Below are 17570 nucleotides of genomic sequence, written 5' to 3'. Positions count from 1 at the left end.
AATGGGGTAATATTCCATGGAGCGGAGAAGTGCCGCTGTTGCCTTACTTGACATAGATCATGTATCTGATTCATGCGGAGGTCGGTTCCAGTCTTTTCGATCCATCTGGAGGAGTGTTCACCAGTGCTGAGGAAAGTTTGGAGGGCTTCTGTGCAGGGGTTTGAATGAGCTTGCCTGAGCATATTAACCCCAATTAGGATATTTCTTTCAGTAACACGATCTCTGATGCTTGGAATATCAAGTTCTTTTTGCATATTTAAAATTTTGGCAGTACGAGGGCATCCTAGGATGATCCTCATTGCTTCGTTCTGCAGTTTTTCCAGCCCTCCAAGCTTCCAGTCAGACACAAGAGCAAGTAGTGGCGCAGCATAATCAACCAATGATCTAATATAAGCAAGATACATCATTTTCACAATTTTAACATTAGCACCATACCTGGGGTGAAGCCCTGCCACAACTCTAAGTGCTCTTAGTCGTTCTTTGTATTGGCGACAAAGTCTTGTTACAACAGGTCCAAGTAGTGGAACCTCAAAGCCTAGATACCTGTATCTGCTTACATATTCTAGAAGAGACCCATCATGCAATTGGATCTGACGAACTGTGCCTCTCTGTCGAGGAGGACGCCTATTGAGTATCTTTGTTTTATCAGTAGAGATTATCAACCCCAGGTCCTGACACGAGGCTAGTACATGATTAAGAATGTTTTGGGTGTTGGAGAATCCGGTGGTGTGAATCATTATATCATCAGCAAAACTAATCACATAATTATGGGGCTGACTAGGCATAGCATTAAGTAATGCATTAATTAGAATATTGAACAGTGTGGGACTGAGCACACCTCCCTGTGGGGTTCCTAATTCAAAGTCTTTAGTTACACTTCTATGTCCCTGGAACAACACAGACGATTTTCTGTTGGACAGGTAGCCTTTAATCCAGCGGAGAAGCCATCCTCCAACATCCATTCTGGCAAGTTCACTAATTATTACATGTCGGTTGGCTACATCGAAAGCGGATTTAAGGTCAAGGAAGGTAGTGTAGGAACTGTCAGTGTGCAGGGTGAGAAAGGTGGCTATGCAATGATGCACGCTCCTTCCATGCATGAAACCATGTAACCGGGGAGACAAAAATTGTTTGATTCTGTACATGAGACGATTAAGAATCATTCTCTCAAATGTTTTACACAAGCAGCTAGTAAGAGACATTGGGCGAAATGCATTTTGTTGATTGGGCTTAGGAATTGGAATGATGAGGCTGTTGGTCCAAGATTGAGGGAGCTCCCCAGTTACATAGCTCATGTTATATAATTCAAGTAATGGATTACCTGCGTAGGTGATGAGAGAGAGTTTGTGTCAGCACAAAGTTGAACGTCTGTGTTCAACAATGAACATTTATAATTCTCTGGAAGAACTGATACTGTGTTCTTTTATTTATTTAATGTATTGAATTGTTTTAAATAAAATATAAAAAAAAAATAATAACTAAAATAATTTGTGTCAAAATTCATATCACTGAAATGCAAGTTGAGATGACTCACTTTAACTTGTCATATTTCTTTAGAGAATCTAAGCTGTTATTTTCCCGAGTTAATATTATGTATTAGTGTACATGATGGATCACAATATCATGGTGAAGATGTACACTACTGTTAACATTGTTAGTGTACATGATGGATCACAATATCATGGTGAAGATGTACACTACTGTTAACATTGTTAGTGTACATGATGGATCACAATATCATGGTGAAGATGTACACTACTGTTAACATTGTTAGTGTACATGATGGATCACAATATCATGGTGAAGATGTACACTACTGTTAACATTGTTAGTGTACATGATGGATCACAATATCATGGTGAAGATGTACACTACTGTTAACATTGTTAGTGTACATGATGGTTCACAATATCATGGTGAAGATGTACACTACTGTTAACATTGTTAGTGTACATGATGGATCACAATATCATGGTGAAGATGTACACTACTGTTAACATTGTTAGTGTACATGATGGTTCACAATATCATGGTGAAGATGTACACTACTGTTAACATTGTTAGTGTACATGATGGATCACAATATCATGGTGAAGATGTACACTACTGTTAACATTGTTAGTGTACATGATGGATCACAATATCATGGTGAAGATGTACACTACTGTTAACATTGTTAGTGTACATGATGGTTCACAATATCATGGTGAAGATGTACACTACTGTTAACATTGTTAGTGTACATGATGGATCACAATATCATGGTGAAGATGTACACTACTGTTAACATTGTTAGTGTACATGATGGTTCACAATATCATGGTGAAGATGTACACTACTGTTAACATTGTTAGTGTACATGATGGATCACAATATCATGGTGAAGATGTACACTACTGTTAACATTGTTAGTGTACATGATGGATCACAATATCATGGTGAAGATGTACACTACTGTTAACATTGTTAGTGTACATGATGGATCACAATATCATGGTGAAGATGTACACTACTGTTAACATTGTTAGTGTACATGATGGTTCACAATATCATGGTGAAGATGTACACTACTGTTAACATTGTTAGTGTACATGATGGATCACAATATCATGGTGAAGATGTACACTACTGTTAACATTGTTAGTGTACATGATGGATCACAATATCATGGTGAAGATGTACACTACTGTTAACATTGTTAGTGTACATGATGGTTCACAATATCATGGTGAAGATGTACACTACTGTTAACATTGTTAGTGTACATGATGGATCACAATATCATGGTGAAGATGTACACTACTGTTAACATTGTTAGTGTACATGATGGTTCACAATATCATGGTGAAGATGTACACTACTGTTAACATTGTTAGTGTACATGATGGATCACAATATCATGGTGAAGATGTACACTACTGTTAACATTGTTAGTGTACATGATGGATCACAATATCATGGTGAAGATGTACACTACTGTTAACATTGTTAGTGTACATGATGGATCACAATATCATGGTGAAGATGTACACTACTGTTAACATTGTTAGTGTACATGATGGATCACAATATCATGGTGAAGATGTACACTACTGTTAACATTGTTAGTGTACATGATGGATCACAATATCATGGTGAAGATGTACACTACTGTTAACATTGTTAGTGTACATGATGGATCACAATATCATGGTGAAGATGTACACTACTGTTAACATTGTTAGTGTACATGATGGATCACAATATCATGGTGAAGATGTACACTACTGTTAACATTGTTAGTGTACATGATGGTTCACAATATCATGGTGAAGATGTACACTACTGTTAACATTGTTAGTGTACATGATGGTTCACAATATCATGGTGAAGATGTACACTACTGTTAACATTGTTAGTGTACATATCATGGTGAAGATGTACACTACTGTTAACATTGTTAGTGTACATGATGGTTCACAATATCATGGTGAAGATGTACACTACTGTTAACATTGTTAGTGTACATGATGGATCACAATATCATGGTGAAGATGTACACTACTGTTAACATTGTTAGTGTACATGATGGATCACAATATCATGGTGAAGATGTACACTACTGTTAACATTGTTAGTGTACATGATGGATCACAATATCATGGTGAAGATGTACACTACTGTTAACATTGTTAGTGTACATGATGGTTCACAATATCATGGTGAAGATGTACACTACTGTTAACATTGTTAGTGTACATGATGGATCACAATATCATGGTGAAGATGTACACTACTGTTAACATTGTTAGTGTACATGATGGATCACAATATCATGGTGAAGATGTACACTACTGTTAACATTGTTAGTGTACATGATGGTTCACAATATCATGGTGAAGATGTACACTACTGTTAACATTGTTAGTGTACATGATGGATCACAATATCATGGTGAAGATGTACACTACTGTTAACATTGTTAGTGTACATGATGGATCACAATATCATGGTGAAGATGTACACTACTGTTAACATTGTTAGTGTACATGATGGATCACAATATCATGGTGAAGATGTACACTACTGTTAACATTGTTAGTGTACATGATGGATCACAATATCATGGTGAAGATGTACACTACTGTTAACATTGTTAGTGTACATGATGGATCACAATATCATGGTGAAGATGTACACTACTGTTAACATTGTTAGTGTACACGGTCACGCACTCTAACGAAAAATCAGAATTTCTTGATTAAATACGTAAAACTGCCTATGTGACGGCAATAAACTGTCAAATATCACCTGAACTTTCAACAGCAACTGTAACAGCTTATTTCTGCCCCTGCCAACCTTCCCCTTGTCTCTCTTGTCCGGAGCTCTGCCCCTGCCAACCTTCCCCTTGTCTCACTTGTCCGGAGCTCTGCCCCTGCCAACCTTCCCCTTGTCTCTCTTGTCCGGAGCTCTGCCCCTGCCAACCTTCCCCTTGTCTCACTTGTCCGGAGCTCTGCCCCTGCCAACCTTCCCCTTGTCTCACTTGTCCGGAGCTCTGCCCCTGCCAACCTTCCCCTTGTCTCTCTTGTCCGGAGCTCTGCCCCTGCCAACCTTCCCCTTGTCTCACTTGTCCGGAGCTTTGCCCCTGCCAACCTTCCCCTTGTCTCTCTTGTCCGGAGCTCTGCCCCTGCCAACCTTCCCCTTGTCTCACTTGTCCGGAGCTCTGCCCCTGCCAACCTTCCCCTTGTCTCACTTGTCCGGAGCTCTGCCCCTGCCAACCTTCCCCTTGTCTCTCTTGTCCGGAGCTCTGCCCCTGCCAACCTTCCCCTTGTCTCTCTTGTCCGGAGCTCTGCCCCTGCCAACCTTCCCCTTGTCTCACTTGTCCGGAGCTCTGCCCCTGCCAACCTTCCCCTTGTCTCACTTGTCCGGAGCTCTGCCCCTGTCAACCTTTCCCTTGTCTCACTTGTCCGGAGCTCTGCCCCTGCCAACCTTCCCCTTGTCTCACTTGTCCGGAGCTCTGCCCCTGCCAACCTTCCCCTTGTCTCTCTTGTCCGGAGCTCTGCCCCTGCCAACCTTCCCCTTGTCTCACTTGTCCGGAGCTCTGCCCCTGCCAACCTTCCCCTTGTCTCACTTGTCCGGAGCTCTGCCCCTGTCAACCTTTCCCTTGTCTCACTTGTCCGGAGCTCTGCCCCTGCCAACCTTCCCCTTGTCTCACTTGTCCGGAGCTCTGCCCCTGCCAACCTTCCCCTTCTCTCACCTTGCCCGGAGCTCTGCCCCTTGTGTCACCTTGTTCTAGGCTATGTCCCTGCCCACTTTCCCATTTTCTCACCTTGCCCGGAGCTCTGGAGAAGACGAAGCCAAAGAGAAGCAATATAATCAGGCCCAGGACGGACTGTAGACGCTTAGGGTCGTGGCGTGTATCTAACGCCAGGAACACCACTAATATTGCCAGCAGCACCAGGTACAGCGCCATTCTCACCCACCTGCACGAGTACTAACACCAGTATAAAAACACCATCACCATATATATATAAAATATATTATTAGGTTACGTTAGGAAACAGGACAAGTGTTTCCTGAGTCGGATCTAAGTCAGATGATGACCCGCCATCGGAGCTTATGGTCGTCTGACCGAGGCCTTCCCTGGCTTAACGTTCCACCCCTCTAAAAATTAAGGTTTAAAGCGTCATAAAACACTACACTATTATTATTATTATTATTATTATTATTATTATTATTATTATTATTATTATTATTATTATTATTATTATTATATTCAACAGTGGTAATGCAAAACCTAGGGAATCTGAGCTAATCAGATTTAAGTCCCAGAAGGGTAGCTCCAATGCTTTGGATTAAGAGCTCTTTACCTCCCTTGAAGAATAAGTTTTAGTAATAATTATAATATCAGATCAAAATTTGTTGGTTAATTGAGTTTCAAGACTATCCAGTGAGTTATACAAGGCCACGTGTTGCCTATTCTGCTCCTGACTAGAACACTTGTAATTCTTTAAAAAGAGATTTGACTCTCATTGTATCATATGCATGTATCATGCATGTATCATGCATGTATCATGCATGTATCATGCATGTATCATGCATGTCTCATGCATATATCATGCATGTATCATGCATGTATCATGAATGTATCATGCATGTATCATCCATGTATCATGCATATATCACGAATGTATCATGCATGTATCATCCATGTATCATGCATATATCATGAATGTATCATGCACAGGGAAGTGTCCTTGGCCCTCTTCTCTTTCTCCTATACATAAATGACCTACCAAATGCTTCCCAATTACTCAAACCCACACTATTTGCTGATGACACTACATACGTCTTCTCTCACCCGAGCCCAGTCACGCTAGCCAATACTGTAAACACCGAATTACAGAAAATATCTACCTGGATGAGTACTAACAAACTTACACTAAACATTGACAAAACCTACTTCATTCAGTTTGGTAACAGAGCTACAGATGTCCCTCTTAACATAATGATAAACGGATCACCTATCACAAAGCTAACAGAGGGAAAATTCTTAGGAATCCACCTTGATAATAGACTCAAATTTCATACACATATACAACAAATTTCTAAGAAAATTTCCAAGACTGTAGGCATACTATCGAAGATACGGTACTATGCTCCACAGTCAGCCCTCCTGGCCCTATATCACTCTCTTATTTACCCCTATCTCACCTATGGAATTTGTGCATGGGGCTCAACAACAAGTAACCATCTCAGACCACTAATTACCCAACAAAAGGCTGCAGTTAGAATGATAACAAATTCTCACTACAGGCAGCACACTCCACCAATATTCAATACACTCAACCTACTCACCATACAAAACATCCATACTTATTACTGCACCTATTACATACATAGAACACTCAACTCTGATATTAACCCTCCCCTCAAACATCTCCTTGCCAACCTCAACAGAACACATGACCATAACACAAGGCACAGATCACTCTTTGATATTCCTCGTGTCCATCTCACGCTATGCAAAAACTCAATGCACATAAAAGGCCCTAAAATCTGGAATTCATTACCTGTAAATATAAAAGAAACACTACCTGTTTATAAATTCAAGTCTCTTCTCAAAGATCACTTACTCACCCAAAACCAAATAAATACTGAATAACTGAACCTTATAAATTGTATATCTTAAATGTTTCTCACAATTATATCACATAAATGTTAAACCTAAAACCCAATCTAACTTTATTATTTTTTAAATTCACTACCTAACAGAATACTCCATTCTACTGAATTTACAACAATGCATGCAACCATATGACCTGTCTTTGTAATACTCACTTGTGCTTTATAGTAATCAGTTTACATTAATGTTTTTCACTGATTTCATCATTGCTTAGTTAATCATAAGTTAATTTTAAGCCAGCCCGTAATGCTATGCATAGTATAAGTGGCTTTGGCATGCTGCTCTTATCTGTATTTTTTTTTGTACCTCTGTAAGTGTGCTCAAATTATAAATAAATAAATAAATAAATAAATAAATAAATGTATCATGCATATATCACGAATGTATTATGCATGTATCATCCATGTATCATGTATATATGCATGTATCATGCATATATCATGAATGTATCATGCATGTATCATGAATGTATCATGCATGTATCATGCATGTATCATGCATATATCACGAATGTATCATGAATGTATCATGAATGTATCATGCATATATCATGAATGTATCATGCATGTATCATGCATGTATCATGAATGTATCATGCATATATCATGCATGTATCATGCATATATCATGCATGTATCATGCATATATCATGCATGTATCATGCATATATCATGCATATATCATGCATGTATCATGCATATATCATGCATGTATCATGCATGTATCATGCATGTATCATGAATGTATCATGCATGTATCATGCATGTATCATGCATGTATCATGCATATATCAAGAAAGTATCATGCATGTATCATGCATGTATCATGAATGTATCATGCATGTATCATGCATGTATCATGAATGTATTATGCATATATCATGAATGTATCATGCATGTATCATGCATGTATCATGAATGTATCATGCATGTATCATGCATGTATCATGAATGTATCATGCATGTATCATGCATGTATCATGCATATATCAAGAAAGTATCATGCATGTATCATGCATATATCATGCATGTATCATGAATGTATCATGCATGTATCATGCATGTATCATGAATGTATCATGCATGTATCATGCATGTATCATGAATGTATCATGCATGTATCATGCATGTATCATGAATGTATCATGCATGTATCATGCATGTATCATGCATATATCAAGAAAGTATCATGCATGTATCATGCATATATCATGCATGTATCATGAATGTATCATGCATGTATCATGTATGTATCATGAATGTATCATGCATGTATCATGCATGTATCATGAAAGTATCATGCATGTATCATCCATGTATCATGAATGTATCATGCATATATCACGAATGTATCATGCATGTATCATCCATGTATCATGTATATATGCATGTATCATGCATATATCATGAATGTATCATGCATGTATCATGAATGTATCATGCATGTATCATGCATGTATCATGCATATATCACGAATGTATCATGAATGTATCATGAATGTATCATGCATATATCATGAATGTATCATGCATGTATCATGCATGTATCATGAATGTATCATGCATATATCATGCATGTATCATGCATATATCATGCATGTATCATGCATATATCATGCATGTATCATGCATATATCATGCATATATCATGCATATATCATGCATATATCATGCATGTATCATGCATGTATCATGCATGTATCATGAATGTATCATGCATGTATCATGAATGTATCATGCATGTATCATGCATGTATCATGCATGTATCATGCATATATCAAGAAAGTGTCATGCATGTATCATGCATGTATCATGAATGTATCATGCATGTATCATGCATGTATCATGCATGTATCATGAATGTATTATGCATATATCATGAATGTATCATGCATGTATCATGCATGTATCATGAATGTATCATGCATGTATCATGCATGTATCATGAATGTATCATGCATGTATCATGCATGTATCATGCATATATCAAGAAAGTATCATGCATGTATCATGCATATATCATGCATGTATCATGAATGTATCATGCATGTATCATGCATGTATCATGAATGTATCATGCATGTATCATGCATGTATCATGAATGTATCATGCATGTATCATGCATGTATCATGAATGTATCATGCATGTATCATGCATGTATCATGCATATATCAAGAAAGTATCATGCATGTATCATGCATATATCATGCATGTATCATGAATGTATCATGCATGTATCATGTATGTATCATGAATGTATCATGCATGTATCATGCATGTATCATGAAAGTATCATGCATGTATCATCCATGTATCATGAATGTATCATGCATGTATCATGAATGTATCATGCATGTATCATGCATGTATCATGCATATATCATGAATGTATCATGAATGTATCATGAATGTATCATGCATATATCAAGAAAGTATCATGCATGTATCATCCATGTATCATCCATGTATCATGCATGTATCATGAATGTATCATGCATGTATCATGAATGTATCATGAATGTATCATGCATATATCAAGAAAGTATCATGCATGTATCATGCATGTATCATGCATGTATCATGCATGTATCATGAATGTATCATGCATGTATCATGCATGTATCATGAATGTATCATGCATGTATCATGAATGTATCATGAATGTATCATGCATGTATCATGCATGTATCATGAAAGTATCATGCATGTATCATGCATGTATCATGCATGTATCATGAATGTATCATGCACATATACTGAAAGTATCATGCATGTATCATGCATGTATCATGCATGTATCATGCATGTATCATGCATGTATCATGAATGTATCATGCACATATATTGAAAGTATCATGCATGTATCATGCATGTATCATGTATCATGCATGTATCATGCATGTATCATGCATGTATCATGAATGTATCATGAATGTATCATGCATGTTTCATGCATGTATCATGCATGTATCATGAATGTATCATGCACATATATTGAAAGTATCATGCATGTATCATGCATATATCAAGAAAGTATCATGCATGTATCATGCATGTATCATGCGTGTATCATGCATGTATCATGCATGTATCAATCATGAATGTATCATCCATGTATCATCCATGTATCATGCATATATGCATGTATCATGCATATATCATGCATGTATCATGCATGTATCATACATGTATCAATCATGAATGTATCATCCATGTATCATCCATGTATCATCCATGTATCATGCATGTATCATGCATGTATCAATCATGAATGTATCATCCATGTATATATCATGCATGATATATGCATGATACAGGCATGATACATGCATATATCATGCATGTATCATGCATGTATCATGTATATATCATGCATGTATCATGCATGTATCACTGCTCGGATCAAATACTTTTAATAATAATAATAAATAATTATAAACTGACCTGTACATTTATATAAGATATTATAACATTCACTCGTATAACCTCCAAACTATAACATACTCGCACAAACATATTTATTTCACTGAATTTTATCAACTAGAATATGCAGATTTATGCAAATAATCTGCCACACAGCCTTGCATGTGCTAGTCACGTTGCAAGAGTGCAAATATACGCTTAGTATTAAGAGTGAAAAATCTAGGAAGAGAAAATATGATTATCATGGTAAAAACCTCACCAGTAAAGCCATAGGCTCTCGTAGGTAGTGTAGATAGGCTTGAGTACCTTCTTATAGATGGGACGGCCGTAGTATGGTTTCAGTACCTGGTAGTAAGTGTTATTAATGTTACTTGTAAACATTGTCAGTGTAGAAGGTAAGTCAAACTTAAAATACTGACTAACAACAAGTGAAGAATATATTATGAACTATGTTGAGAAGAGAATCATATGACCATTAGTGATATTGTTCAGGGTGAACAACCAGGTTATTGTTATACTCACCAGAAAATAGGTCATGCCAATAAAAACACAGAAGGTGATGATGATAAGGAATCCGTCAGCATTACACCAATAATTGTCATACTGAAATATAAAGTAATTTTTGTTTAATATATATATATATATATATATATATATATATATATATATATATATATATATATATATATATATATATATATATATATATATATATATATATATATGCGTCATCGGGAGCTGAACAATATTACAAAGGTAGCAACATTAATATTACAAAGGTAGCAACATTAATATTACAAAGGTAGCAACATTATAGTCTAATATTTTATATTATTTTCGTAATAGTCGCCCTTTCAAGACACAAGCAAAATATACAGAAAATTTTCCTGTAAAATAAACAAATCTCCCTTAATTTATTAATCAGATTCCAGAATTCATCTATTGTGAGTTATTAGAAAGTCAAAAATCTTTACAATCGTCTCAAACTTACAATAATAAACACTGTTATCTCACACTAATCTAATCTCTGGAGTTCGATAATGAGTATCTCAAAAAAAAAAAAAACTGTACTCGAGAAAAACTAGCCTCAGTTACCTCCATTTTAGATTTGATGGCCAGGACAGCATAGAAGTAAGCGAGGTAGCCAGCAGCCAGCAAGACTGTGACTGTCACCCGCCACCACACCCTCACGTCATGACCCTGTAACATCTTCTGTATTACAAACTACATCAAACCAATCACATTATATAGTCGTAGATGAATGGCTCAGAGAACCGACAAGTTGATAAATTAGAAACATGTGCAACACTTGGGTATATTTATTGAGGAAACGTTTCGCCACACAGTGGCTTCATCAGTCCATAAAGATTGATGGACTGACTACATCGACTCAAGGCTGAGGGACTGATTACCTCAAACTCCTCTTGTTCTTCACCATTCTCCTCTGAATGGACTGATGAAGCCACTGTGTGGCGAAACGTTTCCTCAATAAAGATACCCAAGAGTTGCACATGTGTCTAATTTATCATTATATAGTGGTATAAACCACAGTATATTGACTACATAATGAAGATGACGGTAGCATTACCTGTGTGCCTCAGATAAATGGAATAATATAATGAAAGCATTTATGGACAGGTTATAAATATAAATGATTTTATAACCTAATCCTGCTTTTAAAAGTAAATTTATAAGGTGTTGTAAAGTGCTGCCAGTTAGTCTGGCAATAATGGCTGCGTCTCGCCCACAACCTAAATATAATTAATGATATTTTTTAGGTATCCGTGAAGAGTTACCTTTATAAGCTTGCCTGATTTTTTTTTTCATTTTTTCTTTCTTCCACCAACTTTTCGACTGTATTTCACTCATAGCTCAAGAACGCCTCATCCAATCGTCTTTAAATTTTCAGCATTTTTGTATGGTTAACGAGGACCAAAATCTTGGAAAAATTGTTGTGTTCACGTCCCTTATGACCAGGTGGTCAGCCCAGTCCAAACATCTTGGAATAATTTAGATAACTTCCAAAAATCTGCCAAATAGTTCAACAACGGCTCTGGTGGCCTGGTGGTTAACGCTCTCGCTTCACACGGTGAGGGCCTGGGTTCGATTCCCAGCCAGAGTAGAAACATTGGACGTGTTTCTTTCCACCTGTTGTCTATGTTCCACATCAGTAAAATGGGTACCTGGGTGTTAGTCGACTGGTGTGAGTCGCATCCTGGGACACTGACCTAAGGAGGCCTGGTCACAGACCGGGCCGCGGGGGCGTTGACCCCCGGAACTCTCTCCAGATAAACGGCAGAGTGAAATTCAGGTGCAGATTTGTCAATTTTTTGAGTAAAATAAGTATGGAAATATTTATTTCCGTTAAATCACGTTAAATAATTAAGTTTACTTCTATAAAGGTTCAGTATTTAATGGGTGATACATCTTAGGGTCAGGGTACCTCCTGTTAAGCTTGTAGGAACGTTTGTTGTAGTAAAATATTTAAATATAAGTTGCAATCGACATTTTCACTGTAGCAAGAGACGTTTTAGTGCCGGGTTGTGTCGCCAGCTAAGAAAACTGAAGACGAGCTAAAACTAAATACCAAAGTATATTTAACTAACTCGATCGGGGAGATCAATGCATAAACTAAGCTAAATTGTTTTTCATTACCTTAAACATGGCGTCTGTCTTAGCCTTCACTTGAGTGTAATTTGGTAAAAGTGTGAAGAGTCCGTAGTCATCATCATCAGAGTCTTCTGAGTCTGAGTCGACGGTGCTGCGGAGAGCAGCACCGTCGACGACATTGCTGTTGACGGTGTTGCTGAGAGAAGCTCTCGGTAGTGTGAAGCTGGTAGTGATGGCTGGCACGGTTGAGTACACACCAGCTGCTCTATGGTGTTCCTGTTCAGGAAGAACCTCTCGTCATCCTCATATATAGAAAAAATGCAGTATTGCTATTAATTATATACTAGGTAAAATACCCATGTTTGAGAAAGCCCAGTAATGTTGGAAACATGCAAGTGTCGGATAGAGAATTATCCGAGCAGTGCGATGTAACTCATGCTAGGTAGAAATATCATGTACTATTATTCTAGACTCTAGAGGAATGGTAAATGATTAGTAATTTTATGGTGTGTACCTGTTCCTGGCTGATACTGAACCTTCGCTTTATCAAGACTGATAATCCTGTGAGTCACTGTCACACGAGGAACTTGAGTAGTTCAAGATAGCTGCCATCTTTATCATAAAGTATTGGTTAGAGGCATGAAGACACTTACCCTCCGAACGGAACGAAAGTGACCTAGGCAACATTTATAGGTTTATAAAACATACATTTACTATGGGACAGATTCAGAAAACATTTTTTTTTATTATTATTATCACACTGGCCTATTCCCACCAAGGCAGGGTGGCCCGAAAAAGAAAAACTTTCACCATCATTCACTCCATCACTGTCTTGCCATAAGGGTGCTTTACACTACAGTTTTTAAACTGCAACATTAACACCCCTCCTTCAGAGTGCAGGCACTGTACTTCCCATCTCCAGGACTCAAGTCCGGCCTGCCGGTTTCACTGAATCCCTTCATAAATGTTACTTTGCTCACACTCCAACAGCACGTCAAGTATTAAAAACCATTTGTCTCCATTCACTCCTATCAAACACGCTCACGCATGCCTGCTGGAAGTCAAAGCCCCTCGCACGAAACCTCCTTTACCCCCTCCCTCCAACCTTTCCTAGGCCGACCCCTACCCCGCCTTCCTTCCACTACAGACTGATGCACTCTTGAAGTCATTCTGTTTCGCTCCATTCTCTCTACATGTCCGTACCACCTCAACAACCCTTCCTCAGCCCTCTGGACAACAGTTTTGGTAATCCCGCACCTCCTCCTAACTTCCAAACTACGAATTCTCTGCATTATATTCACACCACACATTGCCCTCAGACATGACATCTCCACTGCCTCCAACCTTCTCCTCGCTGCAACATTCATCACCCATGCTTCACACCCATATAAGAGCGTTGGTAAAACTATACTCTCATACATTCCCCTCTTTGCCTCCAAGGACAAAGTTCTTTGTCTCCACAGACTCCTAAGTGCACCACTCTTTCCCCTCATCAATTCTATGATTCACCTCATCTTTCATAGACCCATCCGCTGACACGTCCACTCCCAAATATCTGAATACATTCACCTCCTCCATACTCTCTCCCTCCAATCTGATATCCAATCTTTCATTGTGGAAATTTATTTGGTCCATAAAGTTCCACAGGGCAGATACGACGTACGAAGGGGTCCCAGCATAGCCGTAATGGGACGGCTGAGCTGGGTGGCCCTTAAACCCTCCCAAACAAACAGCATTCTCTCTAGTTGGTGGGGATTGTTGGTAAGCTTATTTAATTTATAGATTTACTCTTCAGGGAAGGAGTAGGTAGTTTTACTGGTAGTACACTAATATTAGGATTATTGAGGCAACTGTAGATAATAATAATGTAGACCTAAGACCTTAACATAGGTAGTAATAGGCCGATAATGTAGGCAAACACTAGGATAAGTTAGCTAGGGAGAACTGGCACCCCTAGTTTGAACGAAGAGACGAGGATCTGGAAGAGAGACAAGCTCGTTCTTCTTAAGACAGACACCAACTGGACAAGACGTGCCGTGATCAGCAGACGGCGCTTCCCACGTGTCTTCACATTTGAGACCTGAAGAAATCTGGTAGAGACACCTCGATGTACTGTAGATGACCTCCGTCAGGCCCATACAGTAAGACAAAACCTCCACTTAATCTCGTAGATTTCTGGTCAGTGTCTGGGGAGAATTGTGAGTGAGTTTGATCTGTGGGCCCGGTGTGCAACAGGCAGTGCATGCCCAGTAAGTACCAGTGTCTCAAGGCAGTCTGGAAGCTAATGTCCGTGTCTGCATAGTTATACTAGGGGATACATACCCTCTTGGATATAGGAATTTCTGAGGTGCAGGCAGGTCACTAATAACAATCGAATATTGCAGGAATTAAGGCTCCCGGTTGCACGTGGTTTTTGAGGGAAAGCCCAAAGGGGCTAAGGCTAAGCTTAGGGAAGTTGAAGATCAGGATATATGCTGCAACACCAAGTAAGTTAGTCCTTTATACGTGCATGCAGGCGAGTTTCTTGCAACACCAATCATTTGTGAAAATCTGTCCTATAAGCCACTTGTGAGGCTGAGGTACCCACCTCAGAGCTCGGTGTCAACAGAGTTAGCCAGGGTAGGTGACTCACTTGGAGGCAGTCCACACAAATTTTCACATTCATCACCTAATCTTTTTGTTATCCTCATAACCTTACTCTTTCCTGTATTCACTTCTAATTTTCTTCTTTTGCATACCCTACCAAATTCATCCACCAATCTCTGCAACTTCTCTTCAGAATCTCCCAAGAGCACAGTGTCATCAGCAAAGAGCAACTGTGACAACTCCCACTTTGTGTGTGATTCTTTATCTTTTAACTCCACGCCTCTTGCCAAGACCCTCGCATTTACTTCTCTTACTACCCCATCTATAAATATATTAAACAACTACGGTGACATCACACATCCTTGTCTAAGGCCTACTTTTACTGGGAAATAATTTCCCTCTTTCCTACATACTCTAACTTGAGCCTCACTATCCTCGTAAAAACTCTTCACTGCTTTCAGTAACCTACCTCCTACACCATAAACCTGCAACATCTGCCACATTGCCCCCCTATCCACCCTGTCATACGCCTTTTCCAAATCCATAAATGCCACAAAGACCTCTTTAGCCTTATCTAAATACTGTTCACTTATGTGTTTCACTGTAAACACCTGGTCCACACACCCGCTACCTTTCCTAAAGCCTCCTTGTTCATCTGCTATCCTATTCTCCGTCTTACTCTTAATTCTTTCAATAATAACTCTACCATACACTTTACCAGGTATACTCAACAAACTTATCCCCCAATAATTTTTGCACTCTCTTTTGTCCCCTTTGCCTTTATACAAAGGAACTATGCATGCTCTCTGCCAATCCCTAGGTACCTTACCCTCTTCCATACATTTATTAAATAATTGCACCAACCACTCCAAAATTATATCCCCACCTGCTTTTAACATTTCTATCTTTATCCCATCAATCCCGGCTGCCTTACCCCCTTTCATTTTACCTACCGCCTCACGAACTTCCCCCACACTCACAACTGGCTCTTCCTCACTCCTACAAGATGTTATCCCTCCTTGCCCTATACACGAAATCACAGCTTCCCTATCTTCATCAACATTTAACAATTCCTCAAAATATTCCCTCCATCTTCCTAATACCTCTAACTCTCCATTTAATAACTCTCCTCTCCTATTTTTAACTGACAAATCCATTTGTTCTCTAGGCTTCCTTAACTTGTTAATCTCACTCCAAAACTTGTTCTTATTTTCAACAAAATTTGTTGATAACATCTCACCCACTCTCTCATTTGCTCTCTTTTTACATTGCTTCACCACTCTCTTAACCTCTCTCAGAGAACATATTATCATGTTATTCAAATGGATAATACAATATTATACACAATAATTGCTATTCATTTGTAATTATTATAATAGTGGGTAAACGCTAAACCCGTAGGCTTATACAGCGCCTGTGGGGGCGGATAGAAGGTATTCAGGCTTAATTCAGGGAACTGATGCACAGATCTAATTCCCTAGATCAAGAGCCCCCACCAGCATCAAGTAACTTCATTTATAAACAAGTCAGTAGACTTGAAGCACTCAAACCATTATCAGTACATTATGCATCATCTCTGTCCAATAATTCTGCCTGTAACTATACAGATAATGCACTCACAGCTAAAAGTACCTCTCCTACAGCTACAATAGTGTCATAGGAACAAAAGGTGGATCAGACTACAAGCTATAAGCTTTTACTCTAACACTCTACATTAAATATTTCCTCCCTAACACTAAACTTGACGTATTTCGGTTACTGCTCAGTCTGAGAAAAGTTGTTTC

The 17570-nt window shown here is 38.5% G+C and overlaps 1 protein-coding gene across 1 annotated transcript in view; it reads right to left on the bottom strand.

Moving 5' to 3' along the window:
- LOC128688143 (uncharacterized transporter YutK) overlaps positions 1–17570 on the bottom strand; it is a 105486-nt gene that overhangs the window by 73237 nt on the left and 14679 nt on the right. Inside the window, exons 2-6 of the mRNA XM_070091508.1 lie at positions 13246–13476; positions 11686–11790; positions 11113–11193; positions 10850–10935; positions 5309–5462 (exon numbers count right to left, since the gene is read on the bottom strand). Coding sequence (XP_069947609.1) covers positions 5309–5462; positions 10850–10935; positions 11113–11193; positions 11686–11790; positions 13246–13476 — 657 coding nt within the window. The remainder of the gene's footprint in view (positions 1–5308; positions 5463–10849; positions 10936–11112; positions 11194–11685; positions 11791–13245; positions 13477–17570) is intronic.

This window comes from Cherax quadricarinatus, chromosome 35 (genome assembly GCF_038502225.1).
Source record: "Cherax quadricarinatus isolate ZL_2023a chromosome 35, ASM3850222v1, whole genome shotgun sequence".
In the NCBI taxonomy this organism is placed as follows: Eukaryota; Metazoa; Arthropoda; class Malacostraca; order Decapoda; family Parastacidae; genus Cherax; species Cherax quadricarinatus.
Note: the sequence above shows the minus strand (reverse complement) of the source record. Positions and strands in the feature narration are given on the sequence as shown.